General features: G+C 33.9%; 1 protein-coding gene across 2 annotated transcripts in view; it reads right to left on the reverse strand.

Moving 5' to 3' along the window:
• Window positions 1–22,139, reverse strand: part of ZnT86D (solute carrier family 30 member 7) — a 52,995-nt gene that overhangs the window by 13,569 nt on the left and 17,287 nt on the right. For both annotated transcript variants that reach the window (XM_085824156.1, XM_085824157.1), the window contains 3 exons: window positions 20,630–20,743; window positions 19,402–19,489; window positions 17,552–17,675 (listed from right to left, as the gene is read on the reverse strand). In XM_085824156.1, the coding sequence (XP_085680282.1) occupies window positions 17,552–17,675; window positions 19,402–19,489; window positions 20,630–20,743 (326 nt within the window). The remainder of the gene's footprint in view (window positions 1–17,551; window positions 17,676–19,401; window positions 19,490–20,629; window positions 20,744–22,139) is intronic.

The raw sequence follows: 22,139 nt of genomic DNA on the forward strand, positions 1-22,139 counted from the left end.
AGTTAAAGGTTACTTATTGGGTTCAAATTGGTAGGTCTTATGACTTTTTTGAAAATGATTCTTAAACTATTGATATTTATAATAAGTCAGCACATATGAAAAGAAAACACATTTAAGCAATTTAAAATACAAAGCTTAATTATTAATTAAGGATTACCTGATACATTAAAAAATAACACTCATCAGGTCAGTCCATAAATTTGTGCACATTTTTAAATATAAAAAAACACAATTTAACATTTTAATCAATTATATATTTTCCTCCATTATCTACAATGTCTTGCCATCTTACCGGCAACTTTGTTATGCCATTGCTGTAGGAAGACTCTGGTTTTGATGCAAAAAAACTTGAAAGTTCATTGTGTACATCATGTTCAGAATTTAATTTGTTTCCCGGTAAAAAATTTTGTAAGGCAAGAAATAAGTGAAAATCACTTGGGCAATATCTGGGGAGTAAGCAGGATGTGGCAAAAGCTTCCAATTCACTAATTTTTTGCAGCGTTGTTCAAACCGCATGCGGTCTAGCGTTATCATTATGAAACAAAACTTTCTTGATATTCACCAATCATGGGCGTTTTTTGATCACTTCTGAGTTTAGACAGCAAAGTTGTTCACTATAAACTTCTGAATTAATTGTTTGATTTGTTTCTAACAGTTCAAAATAAATTACCATACATATTCCACCAAACACTCAAAAGAATGTTTTTGGGATGTAAAGACACTTTGCTTGTTGGAATCGGCTATTTATCCCTATCTGTCCACGTTCTTTTTCTTGTGACGTTATGATAAATAATCCATTTTTCGTCACCTGTTACCAAACGATCTAAAAATGGCTTTCTTTTGATACGCGATAAAAGAGAAGTGCAGATGTTTATTCGCTGTTGGCATTTAGCTTCGGATAGCTCATGTGGTACCTACTTTCCAAGCTTGGATACTTTCCCAATCTTCTTTCAATGACGAAAGACTATTCCATGAGATGAATTCATCCTTTCTGCGATCTGATTCACTGTTAATTGTGGCTCTGACTCCACAAGATTTCGAAGAATGGCATCATCAAAATTAACAGGACCTCCTGAACATTGTTCATCATCAACGCTCATTTTTCCAACTTTAAATTTTTTACACCATTTCTGGCCAGTCCTTATACTAATAGAGTGTTCACCATGCACACTATTAATTTTTATTACTGCAGACCTGACAGATTCACCACACGAAAATAAAAAAAATGTAGCAAAGCACGTTTGTATGGATTATCTATATTCATCTTCTATGGGTATTAAAATGTGTTTGATATTTATGAAAGTTTGTGATGAACTGAATAATATGTTATCAGGTTCAAAGTTTCTTCTAACTTTCTTCGGAAACATACAATGACCTGACTAGAACAGAGAGCTTACTAAAGCTATGTTCACTAATTGTAGTAAGTGGACAGGATACAGACGAAGGGTATACAAAACCCTTTATTTTTTTCTTTATATACAATGACTTCCGTACTTCGGAATACAATGACCCTCCACTCGGGGTCTAACTTAAAAGATATCAAAATAAAACTAAACTCTAATTTAACTTTAGAATAAGATTGGCCTTATAATAACAGAAAGCGTATGTAGCACAGAGACTGTGAACACTACAATACGTTTAATTTATCAAGAGGATTAAAACCTCTGGCCTGGAAGGCAAAGTAGCAACTGCGTAACTTCTAAGGTAAGCGGCCTGCTTCGAACTCACGGCTTCCTCTCTTCTGCTTGGCAAAAAGGCCACACTTAAATACTTGGCGTTCGCCAGACAACTTTGCATAAACTCCTTCACGCTTATAATTCTGGCCGGAAGTAGAAAATAAGAAGTGATAGTAAAGATTTAAAATAAAATAAACGTTAGTAAAACTTAAGATCCTTACATACTTCCCGCCAGAGTTAATTAGTTTGAAACTGAGGTCTAAAACGACCTTGTTGAAAACTTTTAGCTCTAGAAACTAACGCGAGGCCAACCTTTAACAAAAAATGCTTCGCTAGAAACTAGAAAAATTTAAAAGAAAGAAATTTGTTACAATAGCAGCTCCCGGAATATACAACAATCTTTTTTCTTTTTCATCTGTACTGCATCAAAACAGGAGCTTTATTCAATTCTGGTTCCTTCCAGAGATCTGGAAGGAAAACTAGTTTAATGAAATGTTACAGAATGACATTGCAAATAACATATAGAATATACTTTTCTTAACATTCTTATTTCATTCATGACTATTTTAATTATCTCTCCCCGTGCTCTCTGACATGTGTTGTAAAAACACCAAACACGAATGTGTTTCTGTCTATGTGTTCAACACTTCCTCCTACAATCAAAACACTAACGTGTTAAAATTCAACATACGAGACCTCTTAACACACCCTAATTTCAACTCTAGACCCTGAGGTACTATTCTGAAAGTGGCTAACTCTAAAGTGTAGCGTCAGAGAGCCTAACTACATCATTCAACCTTTAACACATATTCACCATGATTTAATCTTTACAGTCACACGAATAACAAATTTTTTAACATTACTTTCACTTTTACCATATCACGTTATTTCTAAACATTCAAAATAACAGTTCACATGTATACAAGAACATATCAAGACGCCGTTAATTTTACACATTTGAAAACATACATTAGTAGTACATTGTTAACTTCTATTCTTTTCAAAGCAAGTGCCAATTCTTTCTACATTGAAATAATACTACATTTCAAAAAGTCTTTCAGACTAAAACTTCTTTCTTGTTAGAATGTTTTAAATAAAATTTATACAATAACTTTTTACAATATTTAAGTCTTTATACAACGCTATTATACATCAACTTTAGTTTTACGCGCGAGTAATTGAAAAACATAATAAGAAAATCGGTCACAACTCATTTCTCGCCCTTTTGGCGATAAAGGTAGACCTCGCATGAGGTAAAACTTCTTCAAATCTGCCACTTGCAGTAAGAATGAAAGATTAACTTAAGTTTGTAAAGTAACACAAAATTTTACTTATCTTTGTAATATTCAGACATCCTTTTCTGGGCCCAGTCTTTAAAGGTGCTGCAGACCGTTGCTTGGTTGATCCTCCTTCTTGTACGGGCTCGCCCTTCAGTGCTTTCCTCTGGAAGCTTCCGTTTTTCACCACTACGGCCACCCTTGAACATCTTCCTTCTGTCCTCTGCTTGTGGTCTTGGCCGTTTGAAGGCAGCTGGTCTTGGTGGAACCGGGAAACTTCTGTCGTGATCCTGCTTGGACCTCGTTGTTGGCCGTTCAAATTTTTCTTGTACTTTTTCCTCCGCCGCTGATGGCCCTTCCGCAGTTCGGCGACTTTTGCTGCGGAGAGTTCTGTCGGATGAGTCAATCTTCCGTTTCACAGCCGGGTTATAGTTGCCGTCCTTTCTCCCGGTCTTTTCCACATACGTCGTCCTTCTCCCTTCTTCATTCTGGGGGTGTTCGTGAACTCTGTTTTTTGGACGGTGGAACGACTTCTTTTTCTTTGTACCTTCAATTTTTCCGCGGGGCAATTTTCTTTTCACTTGCTTCTGTCTCTCATTGGCTTGCCCTTGTACTTGTCGTTTTCCCACCTCTGGAACTTGTACCTGCGGTGTCTGCCGTACCGGATCCTGCAAAAGATCTGAAAAGATTTGCATTTTATTACGGTCATAGAATGGTTTTATCTGGTCAATGTTTGCGGAACAGGTTTCGCCATTTCTTGCCTTTAATACTACAACAGCGTGAGTTATTTTTTCTATAACATATGGTCCTTCAAAGCGTGGGAAAAATTTGGCAGTTTTATCTTCTGGTGCTGAAGAAAGTGAATGCTTAATTTTTAGTACTTCATCCCCTACTTTATAAGTTACTCCCCGTCGTTTCAAATCATAATAGAGCTTCTGTTTTCTTTGTGCTACTTCCGTATTCTTCTTTGCTTCCTTAATTAGTTTTTCTATATCACCCATTTTAAATTCTGGGGCTCTTTGTTGCACATAAAATAATTTATCTAACGGTGTTATAATCTTTCTGCCTAGAAATAACTCAGCAGGAGTTTTGCCCGTTGTATCATGTTTTGCGGTCCTAAGGGCGAAAGCAAATTCATTGACATAGTTATCCCAGCTTTTATGAAAATTTTTAACATAACTACGGATAATTTTCACTATATTTCTGTTGACCCGTTCCGCTATATTTGATTGCGGCCGATACGGGACCATTTTTAAATGACGTATGCCCAGTTTTTGGCACATGTCTTCAAATATATTACTTACAAATTGAGGACCATTATCCGATATAACTTTTAGGGGCGCCCCGTATTTTAAAATATATTTATTTAAAATAGAATCGGTAACTAATTTCGCGGAGGCTCGTTTTAAGGGAACAATTTCGGTCCATTTACTAAAATGATCAACTATAACAAGGAGATAGCGACTTTTGTTTAACTGACTTTTTGGGAAAGGGCCCAATAAATCGATACCGATTATTTCATTTGGAAATTCGGATTTAATACTATTTAGAAACCCGGCCGGGCGGAAATTAATATAATTAACGGCTTGACATGTTGGGCAGGACTGGACATACGCCCTTGTTAACTTTTGCAGTTCAGGAAAGTAGACTGCCTCGCGTACGCGTTGAGTAGTTTTTCGAATACCAGCATGAGAAGCTAAAGGGCTGTCATGGAGCTCTTGCAGGATATTTAATCTAAGACTAGCTGGGATAACAGGTCGAAATTCGTTGTTGGAATTCGTAGTTTTTGTATAAAATAATAGACCATCTATTAGTTCGTAATGGGCCGCCCTATTTCTTATCGCCACAATATCTTGGTGGCTAAAATTTTCAGGATCCTTCAAATACTCATAAATACTTCCAAACTCAGGATCCTTACCCAGTTCGGTTATTACAGTTTCTCGGGAATTTATTGTACACGCTGTCAGCATTGCAACTTTTACGGTATTACCCTGTTCGTCTAATTTAATTCGTGACAGGGCATCTGCTACGATATTTTCCTTTCCGGGGGTATGCTTGATTACCAGATTATATTCTTGCAGCTTGAGTGCCCATCTTATTAACCTTGGGGATAAATTTTTTCCAGAGTACAATCTAGTTACCGCCGCATGATCAGAATATACTGTTATCGGCGCCTTTCCAAAATAGACTCGGAACTTTTGCACTGCTAACAGAACTGCAAGTGCCTCTCTCTCGGTCGCGGAATAGTTTCTTTGTGTTTGATTTAAAGTTCGGCTAAAAAATGCTACTGGCTGCTGATTTTGCGAAAGTACCGCTCCTACCGCATAATCCGAAGCATCCGCTGAAATTTCTAAATTTTCATCCTTTTCAGGAAATTTCAACACAGGGGCTTGCGTTAATGCTTGTTTTAATTTTTCGAAAGCACTATTGGCTTCGGCCGTCCACGAGAATCTTGCCTTTTTCCTTTTTAATTTTAACAATGGCTCAGCGATAGCCGCAAAATCTTTTATAAAGGACCTATAATATGAACAAAGTCCTAGAAAAGAAGAGAGCTTCTTTGCCGTGTTTGGAGTCGGATACTTTTGTACAGCGATTATTTTTGATTCATCTGTCTCGATCCCTTTTTGCGATATTTTGTAACCTAAATATTTTAATTCAGGGGCTGCAAATTTGCATTTTTCGACATTAACTTTTAGACCGGCCTCATTTAATAAAGAAAACACCTGTCTTAAATCCTGTACATGTTGGTCTAGATTATCACTAGTAATAATGATATCGTCTAAATAGATAAATGTGGACTTTCCGAGAACAGGTCTTAACACAATGTCCATGCATCGCTGAAATGTTGCTGGGGCGCCTGAAAGGCCAAACGGCATTCGCAAAAATGCATAAGTGCCAGACTTGGTTATAAAAGCAGTCTTAGGCACGTCCTCAGGCCTGATCCCTATTTGAAAATAACCATTCGTTAAGTCTAAAGTTGTCATAAATTTGGTTGATTTTATGTTCCTTAAAATTTCTTCTATAATCGGTAACGGATATACCGGATATTTCGTTATGGAATTTAATTTACGGTAATCAATAGCGAATCTCCACCTTTTTGGATGCTCCAAAGGATAATCATTATTTTTCTTACATAAAACCACCGGACTAGCATAACTACTTGAGATAGGCGTTACGATCTTTTTACGTAGCATATCGGTAATATGCCATTCTATAATTTTTTCCTTATTCTTATCATACCGGTATGGTTTTTGACGAACCGGCAATGCATCTCCGGTGTCAATACTATGGTTGGTAACCTGGGTAAATCCTGGAATATCACTAAATAAGGAAGCAAATTCACTTACCACTTGTCGGATTCTATCTTGCTCGTCATTAGGCAGGTGGTCGAGATTTACCCTTGGCGGTTCAACCTTTTCTACACGCACTGGCTTCATCGTCAGCTTAAGAGACGCTTCATTAAAATCCAGTGTAGCTTGTGCGTCTGAAAGAAAGTCTATTCCTAGTATTAAGTGTGCTTGCAAATTCTTTACTATAAAAAACATCACCTTTACTTGTTCGTCCTTGATACGGATGTACAAAGGTACTTTACCTACGCACTTACATTGTTCTCCTTGCGCCGCTAATACTGTTGTATTATCCGCATTATATATGCGGTATTTGCGAAAATACTTTCTAAAAAAGACTTCTGCCACACAGGAACACTGCGCGCCGGTATCCAGGAGTGCGGTGGCCGGGATATTATTTACCAAGACTTCAATCTTCGGAAGAGTTAAATTTTTCACCATTACTGTATTTAACTTGTAGGAAGAGGGGTTTTCGTGGCCTTCGGATTTCCGCACCCTCTCGTCAGCAGAAATCCGTTTTAGTTTAAATTATTTTTTCTTTCGGTGCTTTCCTTCTTTCTCCACTGGCCTTGAGACTTTTTTCCTGGGTTGCTATTGAACTGTCGACGTTCGCCGGCTGTTTTTGAATGCTCGGGTTTCCTTGCCCACTGATTCGCTTTTTCTCCGTAGCCATGTGCTTGAGTTTGCTGTAGTCTTGGCGTACCAAATTGGTTTCGCTGTTGATATTGGCGTCTTCTTTCGACGTCCGCCGTTCTTCTACTTTCAAACTGGATTGCTAGCTCAAATAATTTTTCCAGTGTAGTCGGATTTCTCAATTCAATAAAGTCTTGCACTTGGGGTAGTAACCTCGGCAAAATCACTTGAATTATTTCAGGATCCGGACGGTTTCCATACAAGAGCTTGAAAACGTGAATTTTTCTTAAAATAAACCTGGAGAGGTTTTCCATTCTTTGTTGATATATACTGAAAAGTTCTGTTTCTAATTTCGCACGATCCCTTACAACAGGGAAGGCTTTTAGTAGGGCAGTCTTGAAATTTTCGTAGGTATAGGTGGGACTTCCTGCTTGACCCAAGAGACTTCTGCCGATACATTTGAACCAGTTAAGCGCTTGGCCCCTCAAAGCGCTGGTAGCTAAGGTAACTTTTTGAAACTCGTGCACGGGGTAGAGCATGAAGTGGTCATCCAATTTTTCCAAAAAACTGGTTACCTGTGAGTTTCCATTAAACGTTGCTTCCGGTTTCATCGAAGCGCGCATGGTCTGGACAATATACCCAAATCCTTCCAGGGCGGCAGCTGGCATTTCTGGATTCTGAGCTGTTTCTGCAGGCAGCACAGGTTCTTCTTGAAACTCGGCCATGGTTATTCTTCGTCGGGCGCCACTATCAGGTTCAATGTTTCTTCTAACTTTCTTCGGAAACATACAATGACCTGACTAGAACAGAGAGCTTACTAAAGCTATGTTCACTAATTGTAGTAAGTGGACAGGATACAGACGAAGGGTATACAAAACCCTTTATTTTTTTCTTTATATACAATGACTTCCGTACTTCGGAATACAATGACCCTCCACTCGGGGTCTAACTTAAAAGATATCAAAATAAAACTAAACTCTAATTTAACTTTAGAATAAGATTGGCCTTATAATAACAGAAAGCGTATGTAGCACAGAGACTGTGAACACTACAATACGTTTAATTTATCAAGAGGATTAAAACCTCTGGCCTGGAAGGCAAAGTAGCAACTGCGTAACTTCTAAGGTAAGCGGCCTGCTTCGAACTCACGGCTTCCTCTCTTCTGCTTGGCAAAAAGGCCACACTTAAATACTTGGCGTTCGCCAGACAACTTTGCATAAACTCCTTCACGCTTATAATTCTGGCCGGAAGTAGAAAATAAGAAGTGATAGTAAAGATTTAAAATAAAATAAACGTTAGTAAAACTTAAGATCCTTACAATGTTAGTCAAACAATGACATGTTTCAACAGGTTCAAAATTATACTGTTTCAGTAAATGCATCATAGTGAATTCCACGCATACTCTTAATACTCACAAACTTATGGACTGACTCAATACATTCTTCTCCAAATCTTTCTGTAATTTTTTGGGGGGGCATTATTTTTCTCCCCAAGTACAATCTGTTTTCATATAAAACAATGATAGAGAACTGCAAAGACTCAGCATCGCACAAACTTTGGCTATACCGGCTATCTACTAAATGTATTTTCTCAGTGTTTCCTTTAGAGATTTTACAGCAAAACTTCGTATTCCTGCAGAATTTTGACCGCAGTTTTTTCCACTGCCAGCAAATCCTACAAGCACATATTTTAAAATAAAGTTTAAATCCAAAATTATCAAAATTTGTTTATAAAAACCATTGAAACGAAACATGGAATACAACAAAACAAATGCATACATGTGACACTGTTTAACTGAAGAGCTGTTACGAGCACTGAAAATTTGACAACTTCTACCAAAATGTTTGCAATAACACATAAGTAGTAATTTAACTCAATTTATGATACTGTTGTGTTATCAGGACCGGATTCAGAAATGTACGCATACATGTATGTATGCATGTATGTATTAGTGTTTGCATGTAGTATATATGTAAGTATAAATGTATGTGTGTGTATACATATACACATATAGTATGCACATACATACACACATGCACACATTCATACATTTCTGAATCTGGTCCCGATAATAGAACAGTACCCAATTTATTTTCTTACTGTCGAATATTAAGAGTCTTATACAAACTATGGATCATGATGTAATTCAAAATGTAAAAGTCATCTATCAAAAGTTAATTCTTAAAGATTTACTTGCAGCTACTACTAATAAAACAAAATGTTATATTAATGTTTTAAATTCAATAAATAATAAAAGCTGAAATTTGATATCTAATTAAGCCTAATCATACCTATATTTTTATCTATGTGCTGGATTTAAAATTTTTTAGACCTACTGACTTTGTTACTGTGACAGATATCAACTTTTTATAGAAAGAGAAAGATGATGATATTTATCCTTTTTATTGGCAAAGTATACAAGGGCTATTGACCTAAAAATGCCTTTGTGGAAGACTTTCTAAGGGAAAATAGCTCATTTTCATATTATAAGTGGAAACAATTTTTGAAATAATTATGCAATTAGTCTGTTCACTAGGATATGAATTTGGGTTAAACGACTAATTTTCAACATTCATCTTATTCACCTGGCTACTTATAGGCTTTTTCTGCGAGTTTATTGATGGTTCAACACCAACTTAACATTTGCAAAGCAAGGCTTCTGAATGAATTAAATAATAAAGATAATGAAATTTCACAATGTCCGTTATGCAGTTTTGATGAAAGTATTTTGGAAATTGTTTTCCAGATAATGAATGTTGATGAAGATATTGTAGAAAACGATAATTATATTCTTGGTAAAAAAGCAATAATACTTATAGCTGACATATTTGGGGCTTCGTTACTATAAGATTTTTAACAGAAATATTTAAAGCTATGGACGTAGAATTTAAAACTATTAAAAATTACACAAGATATTGTAGAAAAGGATAATTATATTCTTGGTAAGAAAGCAATAATACTTACAGCTGACATATTTGGGGCTTTGTTACGAAAAGATTTTTAACAGAAATATTTAAAGCTATGGAAGTAGAATTTAAAACTATTAAAAATTACATACATATTGTGGGAAATGTTATGTCATGATATTCCCTAATCCCCTACTGTGTGACGTACACATTGCGTCAGTATGTGTTTCCCGCCTTCGAGAGAAGACGAGGATTAGCTGGCGAGCGGAGCAGACATCGCTCGATTGCTCGTATACCATTTTCATTAATTGTAATCCTAATGTAATCTATATTTGTAAATAGTAATAAATGTGTGTTATCTACTATGGTCGTTGCCTTTCCCCACATTTTGGGGGCTCAACCGTGCCTTTTGTGCATGCGTTAATCGAACCCTAGACACCAGCAATCACTAAAGACGTTCAGAAAGCTAACAAAGGCAAGACGTGCCTTTATGACGATTTAATATTCTTCTTCAAGCCAGACGACGTATGCGACTGAAGACGTGCCTTTATGACGATTTAATATTCTTCAAGCTGGACGACATGGGTGAATGATATTACATGATACTTGTCCATTCTTCTGCGTTTGGACGTTAAATCGAAATTCGATTTTGGATTACATTGGATTGGCCAAGATGTATATTGAATTATAAGGACTGCCCCGACATTAGGTAGGCCCATTTTCCCCCGATTCGTTCATAATTTATTAGTATTACGATTTTAAGCTGTGTTTATACTGTTTAATTCTCATTCATACATACCCTATTTCATATTTATATTGTTCTATTTTACTGTTTAAAGAACTATGGCCCTAAAATTAGGTGATATCCCATTGATAGCGAATTCTTTTAAATATGGCACAACACGAGTTATTAAATTATTTAATACCGTGCTCGGATATTCCGATTTTGATCATTCTTCGCGAAAGCGAATGTGAAATTTTGCCGCGTTCACGGACAGTTTCGATTTGGCAAAACATAAAGAACTTCTATTAAAAGATTTCTCTTTATCAGATTTTATATCAGTGGCGAATTTATTGCATTTGGAAGCTTCCACTAATAAAGATGTTTTATGTGAAAAAATTTTTCATGTGCTCACTAATCTGGCGGATTTTCACAGTATTACTTAATGAGTTCTCCGATAAAATTACGTCTATTGGAATTCATAAACAACTCGAAAGAAGAAAAATGCGCTCGAATGAAAGCTCTTTGTAATATTTTATTGCAATGCGCGAAACTGCGAATTGTGGTGACGATGTTATCAACGAGGCTTCTGTCATTCAGTATACCAGTCAAGGAATACTAGGCACCCCATCCGATAAAATTATTCTCTACGGTGCAAAATCATATTCTGAATTCAAGGAAAAGCTACGCACTTATGAATCTGTAGTTACGACTAGACATACAAATATCTCTCATCCATCAAATTTTAAAAATACGAATAATGGCCCTAGACGTGGTACTGGACGAAAAAAATTCAGACCAACAACACGACACGAAATTTAATAATACTGGTCCCCCTAAAACTAAACCACAAACTTGTTTTAACTGTAATGAGGGTGGACCCCTCTCACGGTCTTGTCCTAATCGTTCTCTTGGCCTAAAGTGTCTAACTTGTGGTCGTTTTGGACATAAATCTATGGATTGCCGCCCCACTACATCAAATGAGACTTCCACTCCCCCTGCCGAAATAAATACAGTACAAACCTCTCACGGTAATATGTGTAAAACTGTCGTTATACTCAATAGCACAGTTTCTGGATTAATTGACACTGGAAGTGAGGTCACATTACTGAATGAAAACACATGGATTCAACTTGGTTCCCCACCACTTTCAAATAATTCTGGAGTGTTAACTGGCTTCGGATTCTCGAAAAGTCCTATTATTGGCTGTTTTCAAACCGTTATCAACATTGATAACCAGGACTTTCCGGCTAATATTAGAGTTGTTCCAAATCATTCTATGCAATTTTCTCTTATTGTAGGATGTGACATAATTAAAAATACTAAATTAACTATTACACCAGACTGTATATATTTTTCAAAACCTCCCGAGCAATGCTTTGAAACTGCTCCTGCATCTTTCATTTTTGCAATAAATGACGATGTTCCAGCTTTTGATATTGGTTCAAATGTTTCCAAAGAAACTCGTGCTGCGGCAGAACGTTTGCTGAATTCTTATGTCCCAAATAAAACAAAGACGACAGATATTAAACTTAATATCACTCTATCCGATGATAAACCGATTTTTCACACTCCTAGACGCCTTCCTTTTGTTGAACGGGAAATTGTTGACAAACAAATAAATGAATGAATGGTTGAAACTTAAAATTATTGAACCTTGTTCATCTCCATATGCCAGTCAAGTTCTCGTGGTGCGTAAAAAAGAAGGTACACCCCGTGTTTGCATCGATTATAGGAAACTTAATCGACTTTTAATTAAGGATCATTTTCCTCTTCCTCTTATTGATGACATTTTGGATAAACTGCAAGACGCCCAAATTTTTAGTACTCTTGACCTACGTAACGGATTTTTTCATGTGCCAGTAGCGGACGAAAGTAAACCATATACAGCTTTTGTAACTCACAATGGACAATTCCAGTTTCTTCGAATGCCATTTGGTCTTTCAAATTGCCCTTCAGTATTCCAGCGCTTTATAAATTATGTTTTTCGTGATTTAATTGTCAAAGGTTATGTTTTACCCTACATGGACGATGTAGTTATTCCCACCAAAAATGAAAATGAGGCCATTCATCGTCTCAATCAAGTACTCAAAGTTGCTAGTGAATATGGTCTAGAAGTTAATTTTCGAAAATGTCAATTTCTTCACAAAAAAATCGAATTTCTTGGACATACCATTGAAGGTGGTAAACTTTTTCCTTCCCCTTCGAAAACAAAATCTGTAATTAACTACCCCGAACCTAAGAGTACAAAAGACGTCCAACGCTTTCTCGGTCTCACAGGATATTTTAGGAAATTAATCCCCTCATATTCTAGCATTGCAAAACCCCTTAGTGATCTCCTTCGCAAGGACACCCCCTTTCAATTTCATGCTGATCAGAAAGCTGCATTTCACAGATTAAAATATTTGCTTTCTCAACAACCAGTTTTAAGTATTTTTAATCAAAAGAGTTCTATCGAAATTCATACGGACGCATCCATTGATGGCTTGGGGGCAGTCCTACTACAAAAATCTATGAACGATAACAGCTTTCACCCTGTCTACTACATGTCAAAGAAAACATCGGACAATGAGCATAAATACACCAGTTATGAACTCGAAGTCCTTGCAATTGTTGAAGCTTTAAAAAAGTTCCGTATTTACGTCCTTGGTTCACATTTTAAAATTATCACTGACTGCAACGCTTTTGTGCAAACTTTAAATAAAAAGGAACTCAATTCGAGAATAGCCTGATGGGTTTTATATCTCCAAGATTTTGACTACGAAATTGAGCACCGTACCGGCTCAAAGATGGCTCACGTGGATGCCCTCAGTCGCAGTCCATGTTGCATGACTATCCAAGACAGTGTCCTTCTCCAATTTCGCAAAGCACAAGAAACCGACGAGCATATTACGGCTATTAAAGCACTCCTTCAAATAACGCCTTCGTATGATAACTTTCTCGTTAAGAACAATCTCCTGTACAAAACGTCAATGGCATTGACTTACTTGTGGTGCCCGAGGATATGCAGGCAAATGTCATTAAAACAGCTCACGAACGAGGCCACTTCGCCATAATCTGCACTTAAGAACTTTTACACAATGAATATTTTATCCCAAAGCTGAAAGAAAAAATTGAGCAGTGTATCCATAACTGCATCCCATGCATCCTCAATAATCGAAAGCATGGCAAACAAGATGGACTTCTGCACCCCATTGACAAAAACGACGCACCCTTGCACACGTACCATATCGACCACTTAGGTCCCCTTGCCACCACATCAAAGAAATATAAACATATTTTGGCAGTTATGGACTCATTTACTAAATTCATGTGGCTTTATCCGACAAAGTCTACAGACGCAGATAAAGTTATCAGTCGATTGGAATCTCAATGATCAGTTTTCGGAAATCCTTCATGGATTATCTCTGATCGAGGCCCTGCATTCAAATCCACTGCATTTGCAAACTATTGTGACACACAGAGAATAAAGCACATTCTTATTACAGCTGGCCTCCCACGATCGAATGGTCAAGTTGAGCGTTTGAACTCCATTATTATTGCTGTCCTTTCTAAACTCTCCATAACCAACCCTGAGCAATGGTACCGCCATGTTCCCGCTGTGCAACAAATTATTAATTTAACTTTTCAACGTAGCATCAATTCCACTCCCTTTGAACTTCTCTTTGGGACTAAAATGAAATCGCAAAACGACATAAACATCGCTGCTCTAATCAACGAGGAGATCAAATCTGCATTCATTCAGCAACGTGACGATCTCCGTAAGGACGCAAAACAGCAAATCTCTAAAGTGCAAGACGAAAATCGCCGTACTTATAATTTGCGACGAAAACAGGCACAAAAATTTCAACTTCATGACCTCGTGGCTATCAAACGAACTCAGTTTGGCCCTGGTCTAAAACTCAAACAGAAATTTCTCGAACCTTATAAAGTCACCAGGCTCAAACAAAATGACACATATGATGTGGAAAAGTGTGCATTTTTCGACGGACCATCCAAAACATCCACTTGTGCTGAATACATGAAGCCCTGGTCCAACAATATTGAACATATCACTTGATTTTTATACAACTGTCAGCATTCTAGGTCCTCCTGAGTTTGGACAGATGACACCTGAGAACTTTCTAATAATTTTTTTTCCTCATATCAACTTTTAAATTCATTTTGTCATACTAATGTTCTTTTTATTTTTAGTTAACTGCTGTGGTGTATTTAATCTATTTTTTTTTGCTCGATTTGTGTAAGTATCCTCAGCTTTGTATCTACAGATTATTTTTTTCATACCTATGTTACTATTTATAATAATTTTTTTAAATTTGATGATATACTATGTTGCTTCAGGCGAGGTCGCCTGTCCGGTCATGATGGCCGAATGTGGGAAAGTCATGATATTCCCTAATCCCCTACTGCGTGACGTATGCATTGCGTCAGCATGTGTTTCCCGCCTTCGAGAGAAGACGAGGATTAGCTGGCGAGCGGAGCAGACGTCTCTTGATCGCTCGTATACCATTTTCATTAATTGTAATCCTAATGTAATCTATATTTGTAAATAGTAATAAATGTGTGTTATCAACTATGGTCGTTGCCTTTCCCCACAATATTAGTTTTTTAAATCAAAGAAAAGCAATCCTACAATATTAATTTTATCATATAATAAGTAATTTCTGATTTAATTTAAATTTCCAAGCCATGTTTCACATAACTAAAAATATGCAAATAATTATGCTTCACTATTATTTAAATATAAATTAATTCCTTATTTTAAATTTATATACTGAATGCAAATATTTGCTTTAGAGTACTTATAATTATTATTATTACAATATAATTGAGGAATTACATTATTTTAAAACCTTTCTATAAAATAATTTTACTTCTGCAGCAGTTACACTATAATATAGTCTAACTGTAAAGGTTATAAATTATGCCATAAAAATCCAAGGCCCACTGCATCAGAAGTGATGCTCTTATGAAGATTTTCAATGGAAATTGTCTTATAATTCCTATGAGAAGAGCCAAGAAATACCTTTGAAGTTATAAAACCGGTCATCCAACGATTTCCTAAACACCCGTAAACATTATCTACTCAGCCACTGATGTATGTCTGATAGCAATAAGCTTTCCCTTTCATATGATATGCTAGCCTAAGAAAGACAAAGTAGTGAAAAGAAATATGAATACCTTTTATTCATCAAACTATTTTTCTGTTTTGTTGTCAACACTAAATGCACATTTTTCAAAGCGACTTTTCTTATGCACATGAAAAGACATTTTCGAAAAAAACACTCCAATGCTTCTCCTTTATGAGCATGCATTTGCTAATTCTTGTATGATCATCAGTTTAAAATCAAGCAGTATTTCAGACCTTTGTAGAGGATTATTTTCAATTTCTGAATTATAATAGTATTGTATTGGGCTGTCCAGAAAGTTCATGCAATTTTTGGTAGATGGCATAAAAACAGGTATGAATATATCAGAATGATTCAAAACAAATGATATGCATACAAATCATATAACATGGTACTTCAGGCATATATAGAAAAAAAATTGATTATGATATATTAACTTTTGTCTGGGTTATATGCCTTTGAATATGGAAGAAAACAAAGTGCATTTTAGGCACTTAATGGTTTTCTTTTACCAGAAAGGAAAAAAGGCCACACAAGCAGAAAATAAAACATGCACTGGTTACCACAAAGGTGCTGTAGCTGAAAGAATTGTGTGGAAGTGGTTTCACAGATTTAAAGTTGGTGAATTCAACCTTAAAGATCAAGAATGCCTTGGTAGGCCCTCCATCAGATTAAAACACCACATCAATATCTCCCATTCACAAGCATTTTGTGAAGCTGGGCTACATAAACCATTTTGATATATCATTTCCTCATGATTTAAAGGTGAAAAATCTGATGGATTGCATTTCCATTTGAGATTTGCTATATAAACACAATAAGACAAGCATTTTTTTCGAAGCAAGTAGTGACATCTTTAGCCACCCTAAAAGCCAGTTTTCATGTAAAAAAGGTCATGATCTGTGTCTGGTGGGACTGAAAAGGGATCCTTTATTATGAGCCTTTATCAAACAACGAGACGATAAATTCAGAGAAGTATCATTGTGTTTCATCAGAACAATGCACGGCCTCATGTGTCTTGGATAACTCGACAAAAGTTGTTGGAGCTTGATTGGGATGTTCTACTTCTTCTACCATATTCACTGGACTTCGCCCCCTCTTACATAAAAAAATTACCTTAATGGAAAAACTTTTAACTCTTTGGTTGAAATAAAAAAAATCATGTAGAAAAGTATTTCACTGAAAAGCAGAGAGATTCTGGAAGGACGGAATTTTCAAGTTGCCTGATGGAGAAAGGTTGTAAAACAGAACGACACCCATATACTTTAGTAAATCTATACTAAAATTTTAATTTCCTGTATTTCAATTTTCCTTCAAAACTGGTATGAACATTCCGGACAACCCAACAGAGGGCAATCCGAAAGTAAGCAAAACTAATACATAGACCCTTATCTGAAGGATTTACTGGCAGTCAGTAAAATATTTAAATATTTAATGTTAAGTTTGCCAGATTAGCACACTCCTTTTACATGCATGTTATACACCCAGATGAAATCTAACACAAGCAACTGCAGGAACAGTTAGTCACTTTCCCCCAGTATTTTACTTCTCACATTACACAGCCTATTAGGTGAACCATAAAAATTTGCTTTTTCTATTCCTGATGCATTCAACAAATTCACAATTTTTTTTTTTTTTTTTTTTTTTTCCTGTTACTTTGGCACATGCAACATTCATTTGATAGTTTCAGTTTTAAACTTTACTTTTACTTGGCAAGTTTTCTGAACCTTGGGAAATTCAAACTTTACTTACAGACTGTTTAACATTTTCCTTCAAATAAATTATTCTCCCCAAAATACTTTCCAGAATTATTTAACATGTTTTTAACTTTACTAAATCAATTTTCACTATATTAAGCTTACCTCCCCCATGTGTATGACCATGTCCATGTTGAAAAGCAAATATTCCAACTAAATTTACAAGGAATCCAAGAACAGAAACTACAAATAATCTTTCATGCTTAACTTCAGGTGGTTCAATAGCTCTCTGCAAAAGAATAAGAACATATGTAGAATTAAATCAGACACAGTTACTTAAATACTATATGTTAATTCTAGGGATTATGCAAGTTCTTTCCCTGGGTATGTTTATTTTTAGGTCTTAAATTTTTGCCTATCCAATATTTGAAAGAAGTGAAAATACAATTTTTTTTTTATATTTCCATTATTTTATAATAAAACCATAGAATAAAATATGAAAATTTAAATACAATGCTTGTGTGTCTGAGTTTAAATGATATGCCAAATAATGACTATTGGAGGTGTTAAGGCAACAAGAATCAGCATAATATTTATAAATTTGCAGAACTGGTTTTGAAGGTTTTAAATACAGAACCTTCTTTTTCAGTTGCAGAAGTGGAAAAAAGCATTTATTAAAATTTTATATTTATAAAACTTTTCCATTTATAAGTAGTGAAATTATTCATATAAAATAAATTACCTCTTCATTTTTTTAAAATTTAATACTTGGAAACATATGCTCAGAATCAATATTAAAAGAAATACAGCCAGTATAACCTATGCAGATTTCTTTCTAATACAATTAATGGACATCATTATTGAAAATTCTCTCCAATATTACTACATAATTTAATGCAATGACCGGCATTAAATATTTAACTTATGGAAGAATTCATATTAGATTTCAAACCAAAGTTAAAGAGATAATAAACAGATTAAGAAAAATAATAAATTCTTTTTAACAAACCAGTTTGCATCTTGTATGTTTACAGATTCTTTTTAAAGGATAAAATTTTTATACTGATTAATTATCATAATAAATAAGTGCAATTTTAATTAAAAAATGCAGGTTAAACAAATCCAGGATTTTTTTAAATCCTGAAAAGTACTTAAAATAAAATATACAAGAATAATACACCAAAAAAAAAATTGTTGAACATTTTTAATTATAGCAAATTTTAAAATCTGTAATTAAAAAAAAAGTAATTTATCTGAATTTTTTTAAATGAAAATATTTTCATAAAATAAAATTTAGTAAATGAAATACATAAAAAAAATCCCCTAAGTTCCTTTTCTCAAATATTTGACGAAATATAGTTCAAACTTGTATTTTAAAGTGCGTTTTGTTTCGATATGTTGATAACATTTCCTGACTTAAAATAAATATAGATATTTTGGAAGTGTGTGTGTGTGTGGGGGGGGGAACCTGCAAAAATCACTAATTTACACCTGATAAGTAATTTTTAACACATTAGTACCAGAAATTCGACACAAAGGATATACAGACAAAAAAATGAGGATCAAGACCATTAAGGCTAAAAATGAATTTTTTCAATGTTTTAAGTTAAAATGTTGAATGGGTTTCTAGTTTAGGATTTAAAAGATTCAAATCATTGGAAAAAATAACATTAATAGCAATAATAAAATACGATATTTATTACTCATAATTAATCATAAAAAATTATTATTTTTGCAGAGCTTTTTTAGATGAAGGTTAAATTTTTCTCAGAATAAAATGATTATATTCGAATTCTTAAAATATTCACCATTTTCATTATTTATACTAGATGTTAAATTGCACAGAGCTTGTTCAACTCTTTACACCAAAATTTACATTAAATAATATGTCTATTTTCTATTGTGTTATGATACATATTACTTTTTAATGCAACCAGAAAGTAAATATAGTATAAATCTATAAATGTCATTTAATTCAAATTTATTAATAGCATAACTAAATATAAAATACTCACTTCTACAGCTTCCGAAAATATAAAAAATGAAATAAATAAAAGAAATAATCCATTAACAAATCCAGCTAAAACTTCAGCTCTCACATATCTAGAAAAAAGAAACTTAACATTATACAGAAACCTATTGTTAGTATATAAAATTTGAAAAACTTTATTTATAAATGTTTTCACATAACTTTATTTCCATCTCAACATCTACAACAGGTTATAAAAAACATAACTTTTAAAACAATTTATGATTTAACATAAAGAATGCAAATGCATTTCTACAATGTGCTGGAAGCAAATAAACATACAAATTGTGCTAAAACATAAATAAAAGATAAACATGTTAAATCATAAAAACGATAAAGAAGATATTCATAGATTATTATATTTTCATCTCCCTAGTGCCAGAAAGAGGTTACATATCCCATGAATTCAAACTTTCAATTTAGAAATAACTTAATTAACTTGGTATCTGTTTTTGAAAAATTTACCATTTAGTTAAATTTAAAACTTACAAAATGATTAGAATAAAAATACAATATTATATTAATTACAGTAAAAATACAATATTACTTAAACCCTGAATTATCACAAGTATTGTAAAAAAACTGTATAATTCTAACATTGTGTTTAAAAATTACTTAGAAGGGGGCAATAAGAAATCTCCATTGTTAAATAATAAAAAAATCTATACGTATGTATTTCTCTTATTGTGAAAAAAAGACGCCACCTAAAGTCCCCAAATTTTAAATACATATAACCCTTCACCTAAACATGCGAACCCAAAAGCCAGAATTTTGAATTTGTCTTTATTTTATACTTAGTTCAAATTTGATGAATTTTTGATTAAAAAATAAGGCATTTAAAAACTTTGTGTAGCCATTTAATAAAGCTTATGATATTTAGGTTTCAAATTTAATCACAAAAATAAAAATAATACATTGCCATTTGGGAAAATGCAATATATTTGTCTTTCACATTTTATCATATTGTGGAAAAATGCCGACAAATAACAGGGCCATCAAATTTTGAAGACACACAGTCTTCCATCTAAACATGCGCCGAAGTCCAAAGTATTTAATATTTTGAGCAAATTTAAGGAACTTTTGACAAAAAACTCAGCAATATAAGTTTCAATAACTTACATTTATACATAAGAAAATATGTTGAACTTTAGGTCATCTAACATTTGCAAATATATAATAAACATAGAGATGTATACTCGTAAAAATTATCCTACCCATATGGATATCTATCATTTGCTCGCCACTTAGTTATCACAGATGCAGCTAAACCAGCCAATAATGCTGTACAATCAAAAAACATATGGAAAGAATCTGATATAAGACCTAAACTGGAAGAGAGGGGAGGAAAAATATTAAGCACAATTAGAAATGAAATGTTTCAAAAAATAAATAATATGCAAAATAAATTAAGTCACAAGATTTTTCAGATAACAATTTAAATCTTTTGATTAGAAAAATATCACTTTTTTTTATTCCATAATGGTTTTTTTTTTTTGTTTGTTTCATGTTTTCTTTAATCAATTAATAACCGATTACAAAAATTTTAAATCATGTTTAGAATTCAAAATATGAAAAATTCTTGTAATAAACATACATGTACGTTATGAATTTTAAGCAAAACATATATTTATAAAAATTTTTTAATTCAGAGCAAAAATTACATAATAAACATAGAAAAAGTCCATAAAAAATTAAAATTATATATACAGTACAAAGTCTTTAATCTGGACTCGTCCGGACTTCGGCGATTCCGGATTAGGGGTTTTTCCTGATTATAGATCATCAATTTAAATCTGGTAAGATGGCATGCAGAGATTATAATTTTAAAAATATGAAACCGTAATTTATGAAATAAAGAGCAATTATGATCTAAAGAGTATCAAAATTTACAAAAAAAAGCTTAATATTTATTTGTTTACTTTATTAAACATTTCTTTTAATGTAAGTTGCTTCGCTTTTTGTGCTAAACGCGCATGCGTAACATTAAACGCGCATGCGTAAACGATAAAAAAAAAAAAAAAAAAAAAAAAAAACATGTTTATGGCTTTGTGTACATACACACATTCATACATTTCTGAATCTGGTTCCGATAATAGAACAGTACCCAATTTATTTTCTTACTGTCAAATATTAAGAGTCTTAAACAAATTATGGATCATGATGTAATTCAAAATGCAAAAGTCATCAGTTTAAATCTGGTAAGATGGCATGGAGAAATTATAAAATTAAAAATACGAAACCGTAATTTATGAAATAAAGAGCAATTATGATTTAAAGGGTATCAAAATGTACAAAAAAAAAAGCTTAATATTTATTTGTTTACTTTATTAAACATTTCTTTCAATGAGCGCATGCGTAAAGCATACATTATGTATAGTCAATATTAGAAAACTGCAACCAGAAAACTATTTGATGTGTATTCGTGATATTTATAATGACAAGGAATTTGATTTAAATTCATTGAGCTCCGCGACTCCCCCCCCCCACAGAGAAGCATGAAATTGATAAACAGATTTCGGAATGGTTAGAGAAACAAAGAATATGCCTTTATCCATTTTTTGCTGCAATTCCACTTTTTGATTGATGGACATCGAAACATGCTTTTGCTTTGTACATCCTTTGGCAGATCCAGAATAGGAAACTCTTTTTGACATAATCGAAAGTTCAAGCTTACTTTTTATAAAATTGCTGTAACAGTTTGCAAAAAATAATAAGCCGGATCCA

The sequence above is a fragment of the Stegodyphus dumicola genome, chromosome 9, assembly GCF_044657685.1.
Source record: "Stegodyphus dumicola isolate Sdum_Otavi_A_Nest chromosome 9, ASM4465768v1".
Taxonomy (NCBI): Eukaryota; Metazoa; Arthropoda; class Arachnida; order Araneae; family Eresidae; genus Stegodyphus; species Stegodyphus dumicola.